Raw genomic sequence first — 17,749 nt, 5'->3', positions numbered from 1 at the left:
CAAATTTCATCTAGTCCTCTTTTATGTCATCTTCACATTTTTATCTTCATGAGAGACAAGGATAGAAGGAAAAAGACAGATGAAGAGTGAGGTTAGAGGAGTGGTTTGTAAAGCAAGGCTGTAGCTGCCGACGAAAACCAGGGCTTTAACAGCCTGAGCAGTAGTTTACGACATACATTAAAAGACAAATTAAGGTTTTGTAAGCAGATGCTTGCAGACATAAAATTATCATATTTGATTGTTTATGGATACGACCGATAAAATACAAATAAATGCATTTTTAAAGGATTTTGTGATTTTTCCATTTGTATAAAATGGAGGTGGAAATATACTATCATGCTAGATTTGCAACACATTAATGGTATATCTGATATTGTCACTTCAACAATCAAAATTTGAAAAAACCCTCCACATTTATGAAAACGTTGATATTCTAATTTTGAGATCATTTTTGTTTGTAATTCTTGCTGTGTGCTCACAGCATAGACCTTGGGAAGAAGCAGTAAGTGATTTCTGACTTTTTGGCCAGAGTTTTGCCTCTGAGGCTTTACAAGGTTGTTGAGCCCAACTGCAGCCTGAAAAGATGACTACAGATGCTACTCAAGGTTGGAAAAAATGCTGAAAAAGACACAAGTAGCATAGCAAGGCCCTGTGTAGTGCAGATGAAAAGCCAGAATTTTCAGTTTAACTCTGTGTGAAGTTTCCAGGTGTATGATTTTAAGTAGTATTTGTGCAAAAAACAATAAACAATGCAAATGTCTTTTTAATTCCACTGTCATTGAGCTTTGGACAATAACATGTTTCCTATTTTTGTAATATTTTCTTTGTGTTGCACTGATAAAAATGTTTTAGATAATGTGGAAAGCATTTATGTCTCCTTTGTTCATGCATCCTACATAATACCTTTGTCTGTCTTCTGTCTCTTCTTATGATTGTCTGCCTGCTGTCTTATTCTCTGACCATTTGCTGCTGATAGCTGTCATATGCACCATTATTGGGTCAGAGTGCTTCACCGCATGCTACAGTTGAATATGACCCAGGAGACCAGAAAATGTATTGCAGTCTCATTGACTGAAATTCACCAAAGGGAATTTGCAGGCAAACCCTCACTTAATATCACACAGTAACACATGTTCTGTTTTCTTTCTCTTTCCATTCAGGTGGTTGTTTAATGAGACAGCCTGTACTGTGTATGCCTTTTGTGGTGTTTTGTTTGGCCTGTGCAGTCTGACCAACCTAACGGTGCTCTCCTGTGTCTGCTGGCTCAAAGTCTGCTGTCCTAACTACGGTAACAACACCAGTTTTTAATGCTTTACATTGCAATTCAGCATAAAGTTATTATCGTAATAGTGAAACAATGCACTATTTTAACACTAAGGAATTTAGTGACCTGCGAGAATGACCCAAACTGAGGCAATGAAGAAAATCAAAGACATGGTTGTTTAGGGTTATTGTGAAACCAGTGAAATAAGATTCTGTGTGAGTCGCTTTAATGGCATGTGTGATCCCAGTGAGTTTGCTTGAAATGTAATTCCATTATTGGTTGTTTTCCATGGATGATCTACAGAAACCTTTTAGCAAGTTTTCAGGTGTTTTCCATTTAACATTTTTTTCATTCTGCAACTCATTTTGAATCACAACCAAACTTATGCTCACTCACTCACATGAACTACTTTGCTGTGTCAAACTGTTTCTCTATGGGAGTTCTCAGGCATAAGATGCAAGTGTCCCTGCCTCTTTCCAGTATCACTTCACAATAATTATTTCATGATGCTTTATATTGTAACTAAAGACTCTACAGTATTATTCCAAGGCCCCCCAACAATCCAACTATCCCGGCAGCCACTTGGCAGCAGTGGGAATGAAGAACTCATTTTAACAGGAAGAGACCTCTGGCAGACCCAGACTCAGGGAGGGAGAGCAATCTGCTGTAGCCATTGGGGAGTATGAGAAGAAGAGAGAAAGAAAAGCATAGAGAGACAACATACACTCCAAACACATACACATTGCAGTGCATCAAGTAATATTCTTTTGTTAGACGCAGATAACATCACAAACAAACCCAGAAGGTGTTTTGTTTTGTTCTTTTTTGTTGTCGTTGTTGCTTTTTAAGTGGCTGCCAAAGCAGCAGCATTATTGGATGTTACTAGAAAAAGTCTGCATTGAGAGGAGTGGTGGTGGAGTATGCTAGTTTCTTGTTTATACTCCTTTTGGATATTTGAGTTTGGAGCTTTGGCTTTGTTTTAACCCTTTTATTTGTTTCATTTGTGGCTATTTTTTATTCTCACCTGACTCACTGGTGCCTCACATCAAGACAGTCCTGAGTTCAATTCCACCATCAGGCCAGGGCCTTTCTGTGTGGAGTTTGCATGTGCATCTCCCTGTGCTTGTGTGGGTTCTCTCTGGCTTCTCTCACAGTCCAAAGAAATCCAATTATTGGGGTCAACTGGTAAATCTAAATTGCTCATAGGTGTGAATGTGAGTGGTTGTCTCTACTGTTAGGTCTGTGACAGACTGGAAACCTGTCCCGGCCCAGGGTGCCTCTTCTCCTAAGACAGCTGGGATAGGCTCCAGCCCTGAATTTGATTGAGTGGATGAATGAATGGATGGACTTAACTCATTGGTTAGGTTGTGCTGTATAGAGTACTTCCTTAGGCAAAGATAGAGAAAATAGGCTTTGGCACTGGAAATTACCTCAATGCATGTTTACCCCTTCCATTAAAATGATATGCAGGAGTCTATTACAAACATGTGAGTGAGAGGTTTGTCTCACTGCTGCCTAGACTGTGCACATAAGGCACTGACAAAAAAATGGCACGTGGAGCATATCTGTGAGATGCTACCAAATTGACCCAACATCAATGTTTCATGCCCTTGGAATGAGACCAAGCTAATGCATCTCTTTTTTTTTCCCTGTTTCAATCCTGCACATTTAACAGATATTTCTTCTCTCTTCATTGAATGACATGATTAAACACTTTGTTCCATTCTTGTTACAGTTTAGGATGAACAAGTCATATCTGATATCCGCATTTGGCCTCTTAGCCACTAAATACCTTACCTTATTTATTTGACTTGGTCAAGGAATCAAAGGGCTGGCTGTAGCTTAGGAGTTTGGTCTGCATTTTTGTTGATCTATAGATTCATGAGAATGTGAATGTTAGTGTCATGATCCAAGCAGCCAGGAACACACAGGCACAAATGTAATCTTCAAAAAAATGGACAAGATGATTACAAAAATTCAAAATAACAAAAAATAAAGTTTTTAAGAACCAAGTGGGCCCATAAAAGAGGTTAACTTCACAGACCGCTACTCAAAAATCACATAACTCAACAAACTGACCTGCCCAAATGAGAAACAGCTCCAGTTATATAGCAAATGAATAAACCATTATATACACCAAAGGTGAAAACTAAAGAGATAACAGATAACCATCATTCAAGAAGAACCCCATTCCCCCTGCATGATCACAATAGATGGTCCAGTCCACTTTATTGGCTTCTGCATTTAAACCAGCTCCACCCTCAGCCTCCTCTTTCAGCCAAACCAGGAAGGACTAAGTATCTCAGTTGTGTGGTTGCATGCATCCATCACAGTTAGATAGAAAGCACTTGGGGATAGAAAAAAGTGCAAAAACCAAACTATTTACCAATTGTTTGCCTGAAAGTTGGGAAAAATGTATCTGTGATCCTGCCACATTCACATCACCAGTAGTTATTTCCATTTACTCAATAGTCACTTGAAGTCACCAAATGGTCTCTGGTCCAAATTGCTTCCAGTGTAGATATTGCTTAATTCCTCCTTAGCTCTAAGAAGACCAAGACAAGTTAATGTTTCAGAAGGGTTTTTTTCTTATTCTGTATCATACATCCCCGAAGGTTCTGTGTGATATATGTATATGTTTAAATTATGAATAATGTGGCCCTAACAACATGTCCTAACATGTTGTTAAGGCCACTATGTCATGGCGCAGTGGCCCGTGGAAATGGGATGGACTCAAGTGCAGTTTCAAACCCGGAGGCCAGAGGTGTGGTGTAACGAAAAGAGACTTTATTTACAATGCTCAGAGGCTAACAGAAATTGCAGACTAGAATTAATGAACATAAACTAGATGTCTGAGGCGAGAGAAAATACTGTGACTATAACTAGATGGCAGGGATAACTGGGTGCAGGTACTGGGCAGGGGAAACTGTGGCGGGCCAGGGCACTGAAACAGAGGAGAGAGCAGTCAGGGGAATCCCACAGAGGGCTGCGAGTAAATCTAAGGATAATACACTGAGCTGTCTTACAAGCTTGCAGGTGGGGGTTGCGTGGAGGGGGGAGGCAGGAGAGGTCCAGGTGGGTGCTGCATGCAATGCAGGGAGGTAGGCAGGAGAGAACGGCAGTTCCAAAATGGGGAGGGATTACCGGCGGCTGCAAACTTGTATCCAGGAGAGCTTGGTAGGTGGGTTTCAGAGGCTGACGAGAAAACAGAGGAAATAAGGTTAATACAGACGTGAGGCCGAGAACTGACTAAAGTTGGCAGATAATCTGGCGAAGACCAGTTGAGTGCGCCGGTCATAAATACTGCTGGTACGATTGCCATCAGGTGAGGAACAACAAAGACTCCACCCAGTGGGGAGGAGCCGATGCTGTGGGAAACCACCCAGACCACGACACACTATGCAAAGTGACATTATTCCTGACACTGACAGTTCTCATAAATGTCACTTTTAATCTCGTAATCTAACTCTATAACCTGCTCATATAGATGTGAAATTCTATGTTGTACAAGAAGCTACTGTGTACTGTAACACAGTACACAAGTTTAATAAATGAATAGGTCACCTATCCAGGGTGTACTCCTCCTCTCACTCTATGGTAGCTCTAGCCCACATTAAAAAATTACACATTTACCAACAAACTAGGCACTAGGCACAAATATTATGAGTATTATTTTTTTGACAGTAATTATTTTGAAGTTTGGCTTTGCCCATATTGATCCTTGTTAATAATGATGTTTGTTGCCCCCCCCCTCCCCGAAGGCAAAATCCTTGATTCTGGAAAAAGAGACTAATCAAAGTACACCAGCAACTCAAGAGTTCATTACACAGTGTAAGGGGGCATGCTGCCGTAATGTTAATTTTCAAGGCTATAACATCTTGCAGCTGCATCATATTTATTGAAGAAGATGTTTGTTGGGCCTTCAAATGTTCCCCATCTTTAAACATGTATTTTCCAACAAGGTCTTATACTTGAAAAATACACAATTATTCACAATTTATTGGCAGCATGCTTAGCTTCATTCTTGTAGGGATTACTAATAAATTCAGAGTTGTGTTGGTCTTTTACAGGATAGTACAGTACTGAAACCTGAGTCATTTTCTTTTCCTAGAAGAGATGGGCACCAATGTCCCCACTGTTGCTTCATCAGTTCACCTTCCTTGGACCACATTGCATTTTAATTTTAACATTTTAGATGTGATTGAAACTTTCAGCTTTAATTTAGAGAGTTTAAAAAAAGTATTTCATTAACTTATTATTCCAAAAATTTGAAAATTTGGTGTTGAAAATTCTAGTGATATATTTCCACTGGAATTCTCAATAAACAATCCCAAGAGTTGTCGATGTAAGTGACAGGGGTTATCTATAGGTTGAAAAATCTAAATAAACCATCAGATTTATGCTCCTGAAGCAAAGGTTTCAATGTTTGGTATATTTTTTAAAAGAAGGAATGCACTGCTCAGCTCAACAGCCAAAAGGCATGAGAGACCACAGAAGAGAACTAAAGTGCGTGATGACAGAATTATTTCCATGGTTAAGAAAAACTCTTCCATCTCCACGGTAGTTTGCGTGTCATTGTCAAGGTTTATAATCAAGATATGTCTATAGTCAATATATGTCTTCATGACTGGATAACAAGAGGGTTTCCTCAAGGTTTATATTAGTAGTTACACTGAAGATTATGAAGGCCAGAAGTAGCTGTACTATTTTAATGGTTTTGTTAAGCCCCTTGAATTAAAGCTGAAAGTCTGCGCTTTTTTCACAATTTATTTAATCATCCACTCTGGTGTGTACAAAGACAGAAATTACAACACAAAATGTGTCATTGTCCGAAAACAACTAATGACTGCAGCTTTAGCAGCAAGAAAGGCTTCTATAGATGACTTGAATGAATCCAAATAACTTTAATACATAAAAGTTTGTGTTTCCTGTCATTCATTGTGTGTTTTAAAATGTTAGTTGTTCACATGTGCATTTTTACCACTTCAGATCAGTATGATTTGTTATAGAAAAACTGGTAATTGTTCTTAAAAACTGTAATGAATGTAACATTTCAGTATTTCAGTTACCTAAATATCATGAAAGCATCAAAGGCATCTTTATTCTGGGTTAAAAATCAAGGTGTTGATTCCTTGATCTCAAGCTTTCAAAACTGTTTGCCAGGATTGTCTGAAAGCTCTTTTAGTTCAGCTACGATGGTCCTTACGTGTTCACTTTCAAACCTCTTCACCGTTTCTTTATTATTTATCTGTATTAGCTTAACTCAAGGTCTGCTTCGTATTCATACAAGTACTTAAGGTAATCATAGAGTTGGCTGCACAACAACAACAACAACAATAATAATAATAATAATAATAATAATAGTTTCTTCTTCAAAGCATCAGCTCTTCACACAGGTTAAAGTGAGTAATTTTAATTTTTTCAATATATACCAACAGTCTCTTAGATCATCTGCTCTCAGTGTTATTGCTATGCGAAGCTTCACTAATCATACTTCTACTCACCTTCTTTTATTTGTGGGTTTGCATCCATAGTCTAAAAGTTTTAGATAAAATTCCCAATGAGTTCAGATAGAATAATGAGATTTTTTTCCAGTCACAACTAAAAGGGTTCAGCTATTTGCTAATTAGCAGCAGTAAAAGAGTAAAAGTAGACCGATTATTGAAAACAAGACCAGATTTAGAAATGCTAAAGTTTTGAAATTAAATTCTAAAAACAGGAACAGAATTAGGGAAGAGAAACATTTATTGCAACATTCATGTTTGTGTAGCTGGACAGTATAAACCAGTTAAAATTTCATTGTGTCATATATATTATTTATTCACAGTTAGCATTTTGTTTTTAATCCTGGATTTTACCTCTTTAGTTCTCACCATCATGCTGGTGTTTGTACTGCTACAAATCTGATGGTAATATGGTGCCCTTTCCTCTTGAATCCATAGAAACCCAGGGTTTTATGGGAAACTATAAACTGAGGGAAATTCTGCTGCTGCACTCCTCCACAAAATGTTAAAAAGCACAGTTACGTTCTGTGGGCTCTGAGAATTTGTTGTTCTACACAGTTGTCTATGACTAAGCCAAACCAGCACAAATAGCTGATTCTGGGTCAGTGTAACATTTCAATACACCGTTTGCACATCCAAAAAGCACTGAATTCATGGTTGATAAAGGTTAATTTTCAAGACTTATCATTTACTTTTATGTGCTTCATTAAACCATCCTTTTCTTTAATATTTGAAACTTTGATAATCCGAAGCAGCACTTGACTATAATTCATAATTTATAATTCATAAATCATAATTTTAAAAAACACTGAATATGCAGGCATAAATTAATTGATAACCTGTAATTTAGTTTTAATTAGGAACCCTTATTACTATCCTCACTCGATGAATGGGTGTGCTGATTAAGTGCCAGATTTAAGCAATATTCTCATTTATATCCTTTGCGCACTTGCCCATACACACTGCAGGGATCACAGAACTGGGGGCTGCATCGATCATCTTTATAGTCCACTAAATAAAACCCTGCCTAACAGGCATGTTCTAGTACTATAATATAATAGAAAAGCAGGTCAAGCTGTTCAAGAAACAAAATCAAAACAAATGGAAAAAAGAGCACAGAGAGCACAAAACTAATGTAGTGCTGCCGGATGAGTTATGAGATGCAGGTGGAGATTATATACATCTAATGAAAAGTGTCCACTTACAGTATATGATGCAGATATTTCAGGATTTGTCCTAACTTTGGCTAATAGGCACATTATAATTGAAGGCTGTGTTATGAAATAGCTCTTGTCTGTTTTTCAGTGGCGCGCAGTCTATAATGCAGAAAATAAAAGCCAAGAGACTACAAGCTTCACAAGCAAATGTGTTTGAAATGCAAATGAGCACAAATAATTACACTGTCATATATTTTTTCCTGCAAGAAACTTTGTTCAAATGTGTTGTTTTCTTGCTTTTGTACACTGTTACACAGCCCTCCTAGTCAAACAAGCACACAAACAAAACAATGTGGATGTTTGGATCCAGACAATAATTGCAAACATGCAGTGACAGGAGTTTCACACCAACTTATCTCATCTGCTAGCAGAAGGTTAGACCAAGAATAAGTGTAATTTATTGACTCAGAGCAAGCCTCCAACATATTTGTGCCTCAGAAATCCTTGGTCTCACGCTACTTTATGTAAGAATGATTCTAATAGCTTCCAGTGGGCTAGACTATAAAAGGGAGAGTTGTGGACTTTCTTAGAAATAATAATTCCTTCATGTGCCACGTGGATAGCTGGAGTTCTGATTGGGAAAGGGGTGGCCAAAATCAGATAAAAGACAACTGTAATTGCTGACACAGTTGAGTGAGTGCCTTGGGGAAAAATGACCCCCCACCATCAGCTTGAACCATAAAAAAGGGCTGGCATCCTGCTGAAGGGGCTGTGTGGTGTCATGAGTAAGGTTTCCTCTGTTCTCATCTTCACTTCACTCACAACAACTTTAGAAGAGTGTTGCCAGTAGTGATGTGCGAATCAATACTGAAATATCGATTCCTCCGATACCAGTCATTTATGTTCTAGAATCGATTCTCATATTAAAATATCGATATTTTGGTAATTTAGGGTAAATTTGTAGTTTATCTTTAACAGGAACACAGTGGAAAGAAACTATATAATTGTCTACTTTTGAAGGAACTACTTCCTGTTCTGCCTTTCATAGTCATGTGCGAAATACGGCTGTATAAATGTGTCGCAGCCCCTTGGCGTGCGCACTCACAACAATGACTGAGCGTAAATGGAGTCATGCGTGGACGTATTTTACCTCCACAAACAGCCGAGACGTGGTTTGCGATACATGTGGCAAGACAGTGAGGTGTTGTGGCAACACCACTAACCTCGTCAAACACCTCACAGTAAACCATATCACAGAATATGACGAGTGTATGTTGAGGCAAACTGAAGAGGAGGAGAGGGACAGGTGCTGCTAGGGCGAGACAGACGTCTCTCACGGAGTCCTTTAGTGCTGCAGGCAACATTTTCAAATAGGCACAACTTCAGTTTTTTTATTTCTATATGATAATTCTGCATTATTAAGCGATAAGGACAAGTAGTCTGATGTCCCGTAATCATTATGAAGCTATAATTTGAGATACAGTAAAAGATACAATAAATAAAATACGTTTTTGTACAAAGTATCGGTATCGGATCAGTATCACCGATACCACCCTGAATTTTACTTGGTATCGGATCGGAAAGGAAATCAGTGGTATCACACATCACTAGTTGCCAGGGTTGTTTTGGCATTTTTTTCTGAGCCCCTTATTTGCTGGATAAGTGCAGTACTACTTGTAGTATGTTAATAAATCACAGTGTATCTTAAATGGAGTCTACTATATCTTCTTTATGTCCTTATCTGTCAATAATCAATTCTAAAACTCTTTTCTCTTGTCCTCCCTCTGCCTTCTCACACTCGTCTTTAGGTAACAAGTTTTCATATGTCCATGCATGCCTGCTGGTTGCAGGCATCTGGTGCTACGCTGGAGTCTTTGCTGTCGGTCCCCTGTCGGGCTGGGGAGAGTACGGGCCTGAGCCTTATGGTACAGCATGCTGCATCAACTGGCATGCGCCGAACTATAATTCTGCAGCTATGAGCTACATCATCTGTCTCTTCTTCTTCTGCTATATTTTGCCCTGCACTATAATTTTTCTTTCCTACACATTCATCCTGCTGACTGTCCGTGGCTCACACCAGGCTGTGCAGCAGCATATGTCCCCACAGAACAAGATCACCAATGCACAAACGCTTATCGTTAAGGTACGTGCATTATTTTCTTTTCAAATGACTTATACTAAATATTATTTCCTTCATGAATTCATGTTTGCATTGCATGTTATTTGCTGTGTTGTGTCTATTTTTTAGCTTTCAGTGGCAGTTTGCATCGGTTTCCTGACAGCATGGAGTCCATATGCTATTGTGTCCATGTGGGCAGCGTTTGGTAACTCAACAACTGTACCACCTATAGCTTTTGCTGTGGCAGCTATCTTTGCCAAGTCCTCCACCCTTTACAACCCTATCGTCTACCTGGCTTTCAAGCCCAATTTTCGCAAGTCCTTGTGTCGAGATGTAGCGAATTGCAGAAGGAGACTCTGTGGATGTTTGTGCCAGGGTGGCTCTGCAGAGAAGGGAATTTGCAGGCAGTCCCATCACAAAGAAGAATGCAACTCTACAAGGTTATCCAATGGGTTACCAGAGAACCACAGGACCTGCAGACACTGTCCTTGCCCAGAAACAGACAACGGTAATAGAGAAAATTGTATAGACTACAGTCCTCAGCAAACCGCCAGGATTCTTCAAGGATCCGCACACAGTGAAGTGGCTGTCAGCCAGCTCTCCAATGAGATGCAGAGTGACTTTCTCTAGAGGAACAAGTGGAAAATGAAGTATGAAGCAAAAAGTGGCACGAATGAAGCCCAAATAACAGTAAGTGCAAGTTGGGGGGGGAAAGTGAAAATGCAATCAAACAAACAAAAATGGTAAGACTGATTTAAAAGAAAAAAAAGTTTAAAACTACTTTCATGCCTCAAATATGTGATACTGCCAAAAAAAAATATGTGGTTAAAAGCCAATACAGGAGGATAAGCAAGCCAAACATTTCACTGGTGTGTGCATCAGCATTTTATCAGGTCAAATGAACAAGTGTCAGCAATTATGTGATCAGTTCAAGTGTAAACCAAGACTGAAGAGTCACCATGCAAGTCATTTTACGCTGGGCTTGGAGGGAGGAACTGACGATGAAACTTCCTACTCCCTGAACCACACTTTATCTGTTTATTACGAGTACTGTATTTAAATATTATGTATTTATGTATGCCTCAAATTGAAGGACCACAGGGTTATTGTTATTGTTGTTGTTGTCTTTGTTGTTGTATCTAAAATGAAAAGAGTGCTTTCACCTCATTGTCGAGGAGAAATCAAAACCTCTACTCCTATAGTTAAAGCAGACACTTTGGGTGTTAATACAAAGCACTTAGGGAAAGATTTGGCTTGGTGAGCCACCTTTTTGTCCAGAAGGTACATCTGCAGGGAGGAGATGTTGTCTTCTATTTCCATTTTTCCTAGTCACCTCTGTCCAGGCAAGAAGATTTTGATGGAGTGGAGAGTGTCAGCTGTTTAGGCATTTCAGCCATTTTTTATAATAAGCCCTTTTTCAGTGACTCAAAAGTAATTGGACTAACTAACATAATTTTATTGTTTTCAATACTTCGATGAAAATACGTTGCAGTCAATCATTGGCTGAAATCTAGAACATGGACGTCACCAGGTTGTTGATTTCACTGGTTTTAATGTTTTTTCTGATATGTCCGTGTAGGTTCTCAGTAATCCAGGTCATGGCAGTCTAAGGAGATTGGAAAGTAAGCAACTGGACTTCTTTGTGAAGGTCTTTCACCTGTCATCCAAGCCGCTCCTTCAGTTCTGAAGTTCAGAACTGAAGAGGTGAAAAGTCTTCATGCAACATCTTCACAAAACTTAAAGAAGTTCAGCCACTTTCTTTCCAAGCTCCTTAGACTATCTCTCTGATAGATTTTATATGACTTTTTAGCCTAATGTACAATGAAAATATCAACATTTAGAGTGAACAGCTACCAAAAAGCATGTTCAGCAATTAACTCCAATTCTTTCATCAGTTTTAATTTGTCGTAGAGTAACGATGGAACAGGTCTCATCTGGGCATGAAACCTTTTGACAGTAAATCGTCCAGTTACATTTGAGCCTCTAAAATTGGGGGACATATAAAATTGAAAAAAATAAAATAAAATACAATACAATAAAAATGACTGTAATTTCTGAACTTAAACTTTAGGTTATTGCAGTTACTTTTGTTAAACTTCTTGTCTGATTTAAAACTCACCGTGATGGTGTGCAGAGGCAAAATTGCCAAAAAAAAGAAAACACTGTCCAAATACTTATGGACACTACCTGTTTGTGATCAGAACTACATCGAACTCTGTCAGTGATTCTGTTTGGGTGGTTTTAGCAGTTTCTGAAGACCAGTTTGAAAGAGCAAAAAGAAATTTCTTTGTGCAGAATTTCTGCTGCAAATGAATTAGTATCTTTTATGATATTAACTGTGGAAAAGACTCATTAAAAGGCTGATTGATGATTTATTTATCTTGAATTCCAAGCCTGGGATTATAAGGTTGCCTTTGGTGGCAGAGCTGGGTCATATTTTCATTCTTTTCAAAAGGAAGAAGAAAAAATAAATAAATAAAATGAAAAAAAAAAAACACCTGCAGCATTTAGAACTTAGAAGCTTATTTTTCATATTTTGGGTTAGGATTTTTTTTTTTTCATGTCACAGAAGCATCTCTACAATGTAGCCCAACTAGCCAAGGAAAAAGTGAGATGGTTATTTGGTTTAAAACAAGCACTTTAGGAAAACAAACTTTTTCATTATCTTTGGTTGCCTTAAGGCTTGGAAAGAGGCTTTAATCAGGGTACTAAAAAAATGTTGTCCTGTTCCAAATTTCCGCAAATAAACAAGTTAGTGTGTTATTATTACTGGCTTCACTGAGCACCAAACCTATGAGACTAAGACCCAAAATTGTGATAAAGCTGAGCGATCTTTTAATCAGAGCCATTTTAACAAAATGGGAGAAAAAAGCCTGCCTGTGGATAGAACGCTTGCCTTTAGTACTTCTTTTGCTTGTTTTTAATGTGAGAGACACAAGGCTTTGCCTCAGCACCCATCAACATTATTTTAATAAAAAAATAAAAATAAAAAAAAAGCATAGTGAGGATGGATGAGGTTAACTGAAATGTTTGTCCAACAAGCAATTTTATACCCCCTCCCTCCCGACAGCATAGGCCATCAACTCAAAAGTACAAAACGACCTGCCATGGGCAAAATTAATTAGATGTGCTGGAGTGCAACTTGTGATTAACTGGCATGACTTTGATACCACGATTCCTTTCTTACAGAAAGGCTGAGACCGAAGACTGCAGTTCTGTGCAGTTTACACACAAGTGCGCACACACACACAAAAACTACAAAAGCATTTCAGATTTTCTGCTTTCACGTTCAGTTTGGCATGGAATAATTAGCTTAAAGTCATGCAAAACAACCAGGTCAGCACATGTGGTGCATTCTGCTGTTTGCTACAATAACTCCTCTAGCCTCAGTCGGGACAGTTTATGGAGAAATGGATTCAAAATTACTAATACCACCTGAACTATAATACTCCACATGGGCTTTTCACAAGACACTTAGCCCTGGGCTTAGACGCTTGTTAGCTCAAGGCTTATTTCTCAGTTGTGAACTTACGTTGTGTTCAGGCTGACATTAGCACTGCTCAGTTTGCTGAGGCTAGAACACTGATACGTGGGAGATTCAGCAGAATTATGTACTTCTCTTTTTGGTGTTGTGCATGTAAAACTTTGTGGTGAGGTCTGTTGAATATGAAAATGAATATGCACAGCCGCACACAATATTATTCAAATGTGGACGATGCCGAAAACAGCAGCTGCACAGTATTTCCTCACTTGCTCTGGCACTGTGCACAGGCAATAAACTGTATAACCTTGGACGAGCCAGGAAAGAAAAGGAGGGGGAAGTCCAATTTATTTTAAGCAGCTTTAATAAAATTGTCCCAAAAAACACTGCCAAACTTATTAACTATTTCAAAATCCAGGAATTTTTAAAATATTAGCAGAATTCTTTCTGAAACACGTATGAGCACTGTGAATCCAGGGAGTTTGAATAAATTAAAGTAAGTCATACTTACTTATATATGTCACAGATATGAACGAGTGCCAGATTCTCCACCTTTAAAGAAATTACTTCTGCAAAGAAAAGACACAAGTTAGGGCAGAATAGTGATTAAATGTGATAACTCATTAGATACTCATTAAATATGTGACAGCAATGCAGAATATGAGAGAGGTAGGTTGCAGAAGCATGTCTCATAGTGTTGTAATTCTAACTTTTGTCTCGGTGTTAGGAATTACTTCACAGTTTTTTGCCATCTGATGGGACTCATCTATTACTTAAACCAGCTTTGCATGAATATGTTACTCAATCAGATCCACTACTGACTTTATGATTAGTTTAGTTTTATTTATTAGTTAGTCATATCTTATTAGTTTATTGAATATATAATTTCCTACAATATTCATTAACTACAATGTCATTAAGATAAGGGAAGGCCATAAGTATGATTGTATCCATTTTGGTTATGCGACTAATCAAAGCTAATAAGGTCAACACTTTCTGCATCGCATAAAAACTCTCTCCCACACCGACACTAAAGATCAGTCAGGAGGTACTTTAATGCGATATGATACTAGGTTGGTTCATCCTCATGCAACACACCACCAACAGTGCAGCCTTTTGCGTTTTCTACTGCAGTGCTGTTTCCTGGCTGAACACCAAATGACAGCTGCTTCAGTCTCTAAAGTGGGATAACCCCAGGCAACCTTCAGCTCAGAGTTTACAAAGCCCAGATCTGTAGTATTTGCTGTGATATAACTCTGATTGTTCTTAAAACTATTTTATGAGGTTTCACGAGAATAAAAGCAATGGAAAATCTCGAGTCTGACCATATTAAAAGAGTTATATACGTCAAGTGTTGTGAAGTTCAAGTTTGAGAATCTTTTGAACCTGGAGCTAACTGTGAAATGAGGTGAGGAAAGCCTCGGGCCGTCTGGAGCTCGAGTTTATTTCAGCTGACTCATGTACATGTGAAAACTTGCTCCCTTTGCAAAGACAACAACAGGCCCCCCACGGACTCATAGAGTCAGTTTTTTATTTTTTATGAGGATGTTGTAGACAACATTATCTTCAGCTTTTCATTTATATATCAAAGATTTCCTGGATGTTCAGGGTAAGCAGCTCATTGCTGTTTCTTGCTCCACAACCTCCAGGTTGGAAAAAAAAGTGACACAAAGCCTTTGAACTGTGTGCAGGATGGTATGGTAAACATTTCCTAGAAAGAAACAAATGATTGTACTTATTTTTCTGATATGTGACTAATGATGGTGGTTTCATAGTAACTATAACATTTTAAACATGAGAAAAGTAGTATAAAAACTGAAGTGTGTGAAGTTTCTGCTTGTCATGCTGCAACCAAAGGTTACAGTCACCTTTACACTAACTGTCAAAGCCAAAAATATACTGTCTTGGACTGTCATATTTTTCTACCAATATCCAGGTTAACATAATAAAAAAGAAAAGAAAATGAAAAACAACATATCAAAGACTCGGCTTCAAGTCCAGTGCTTGATAGGCTCTGTTTTGCCCACAGTCTTTGGGCAAAAAAAGGACATTCAAAACAGGAAACATAACTGTGAAAATCTGATTCTGATGTCTATTTTTTCTATTCTGTTCTACTCTATGAACAAATATTGCAAGTACCTAGGTGTGCAGTCTGTACTAGTAGCCATTCACCTGGGTAATCTACACTGACTTTACTCCTTCAAATAATATTGCATTGTATATACAGTATCTGACGTCAGGGATTTCATGTCGATTGTTCGCATGGATGAAGATAATACGTGTTTGTACAAATGCCTAATTATGATGTATGTTATTATAAATATCAGTCAAAACATGAAAATGGAGATGGAGCAACACCTTGCAGTGTCTTGAAATGGTGATGATTTTTATTTTCTTGATGTTTTAAATGCAGTCCAAACAAGGTTTCAGTCCAAACGAGCTGCTTACTTCCTTTTTTCCCTTCTAATGTCTATAGAAAAGAGAAAAAAGGCTGGATATTCAATTGGCCATAATATAAAGCCCATTATCCAAGTGGAAAACGTATCTACAATTATGTTAATGTGCATGCATCTGGTGAACTTGAATTGAAAGATTTAAGTACTTTGAAGGCTTTAATGTTGTTAAACAAGCTTATATGAGCATTTTACAATGAGGGAGGTTACATTTAGTGCCAATATGTCTGAGCTGTCTGAAAAAGTTCAAGCTTGGTGCAATTATAGTTAGTCCTTGCATTAATAAATCCTGTTCCCACCATTAGAATGTGTTAAAACTTTTGCTAATCATATTAATCTTAACCTTCTTTCTGAAGGTTTCTGTATCTGTATCTTCTGTATCTCTATATTCTGTCAAGATACAGCCTGGCAACATGGCAAAGACCTTTGAGTCTATGCTTGGTCAGAATATTACGTTACATTCTGTTTGCACTGTGTCCATATAGCTGTATTAATGCATTGTAAATAAAGATTAATGTAACTGAGCAATGCAACTAGAATTTTCTGACTAAAACAGCCAAGTCTTTAAATCAATCCATGTTTCTCTTTTTATTTTCTGAGATGCAGTTTTGTTCATGAGAACACACACACCAGGAGTTTTGATGCACCTTTCTTCAGCTTCTTTGACACAAACAAAGCTGAATGTGTTGTGTAAATATGTATATGTGTGTCTGTATGTATGTATATGAAAACAATTCTGTCTAACTACATAGGCTTGAGCAAATGCGTTAGATGTATTAAATTATTCTCATTGTTGTCAGTGATGTTTCAGATGCACTGTGAAAATGTTTACAGCTTTTGTTTCTTGTTTTAAAATTATTAAAGATTGTTTAAAAAAGTGTAACATACATTTAGCCAATGCAATATCATTTGTTCAGAAGTAAAATGGAATGATAAATAAATATTATTTGGTATTTAATTGGGGTTTTCTTTAACTACTTTTAAATACTATACACAGAGCCCTAAAAGAAACAACTTAGTCCTCCAACCATAAACACTGAAACTGGGTCCAGTGCAGTTCAGGCATCAGACATAGGCAGGGCTTCTTGTTGTGACGGGATAGCCACAAGCCCCTGCTGATCACTACTGCTTTTCTGGTGTTTTTCCTGGAGAGCCTTACCTCACTTTAACTTACTGGATCTTACCAACCACGAGTTTGCCTTGTAATCGGAAGGTTGCCGGTTCAAGCCCCGGCTCGGACAGTCTCGGTCGTTGTGTCCTTGGGCAAGACACTTCACCCGTTGCCTACTGGTGGTGGTCAGAGGGCCCGGTGGCGTCAGTGTCCAGCAGCCTCGCCTCTGTCAGTGTAGCTGTGGCAACAATGTAGCTTGCCATCACCAATGTGTGTGTGAATGGGTGGATGACTGAATGTGTAAAGCGCTTTGGGGTCCTTAGGGACTAGTAAAGCGCTATACAAATACAGGCCATTTACAGTGGGGCAAAAAAGTATTTAGTCAGCCACCGATTGTGCAAGTTCCCCCACTTAAAATGATGACAGAGGTCAGTAATTTGCACCAGAGGTACACTTCAACTGTGAGAGACAGAATGTGAAAAAAAAAATCCATGAATCCACATGGTAGGATTTGTAAAGAATTTATTCGTAAATCAGGTTGGAAAATAAGTATTTGGTCAATAACAAAAATACAACTCAATACTTTGTAACATAACCTTTGTTGGCAATAACAGAGGTCAAACGTTTACTATAGGTCTTTACCAGGTTTGCACACACAGT

At 38.2% G+C, this 17,749-nt stretch overlaps 1 protein-coding gene across 3 annotated transcripts in view; it reads left to right on the top strand.

Annotated features, from left to right (window-relative positions):
• The window catches only part of opn7b (opsin 7, group member b), a 78,179-nt gene extending 65,148 nt beyond the window's left edge, over positions 1-13,031 (top strand). For all 3 annotated transcript variants that reach the window (XM_040007813.1, XM_040007812.1, XM_040007815.1), the window contains 3 exons: positions 1,161-1,288; positions 9,734-10,068; positions 10,174-13,031. In XM_040007813.1, the coding sequence (XP_039863747.1) occupies positions 1,161-1,288; positions 9,734-10,068; positions 10,174-10,674 (964 nt within the window). In that variant the 3' untranslated portion in view covers positions 10,675-13,031. The remainder of the gene's footprint in view (positions 1-1,160; positions 1,289-9,733; positions 10,069-10,173) is intronic.
• The last annotated feature ends 4,718 nt before the right edge of the window (positions 13,032-17,749 follow it).

The sequence above is a fragment of the Simochromis diagramma genome, unplaced genomic scaffold, assembly GCF_900408965.1.
Source record: "Simochromis diagramma unplaced genomic scaffold, fSimDia1.1 OVJJ01000545.1, whole genome shotgun sequence".
NCBI classification, from domain to species: domain Eukaryota; kingdom Metazoa; phylum Chordata; class Actinopteri; order Cichliformes; family Cichlidae; genus Simochromis; species Simochromis diagramma.
Note: the sequence above shows the minus strand (reverse complement) of the source record. Positions and strands in the feature narration are given on the sequence as shown.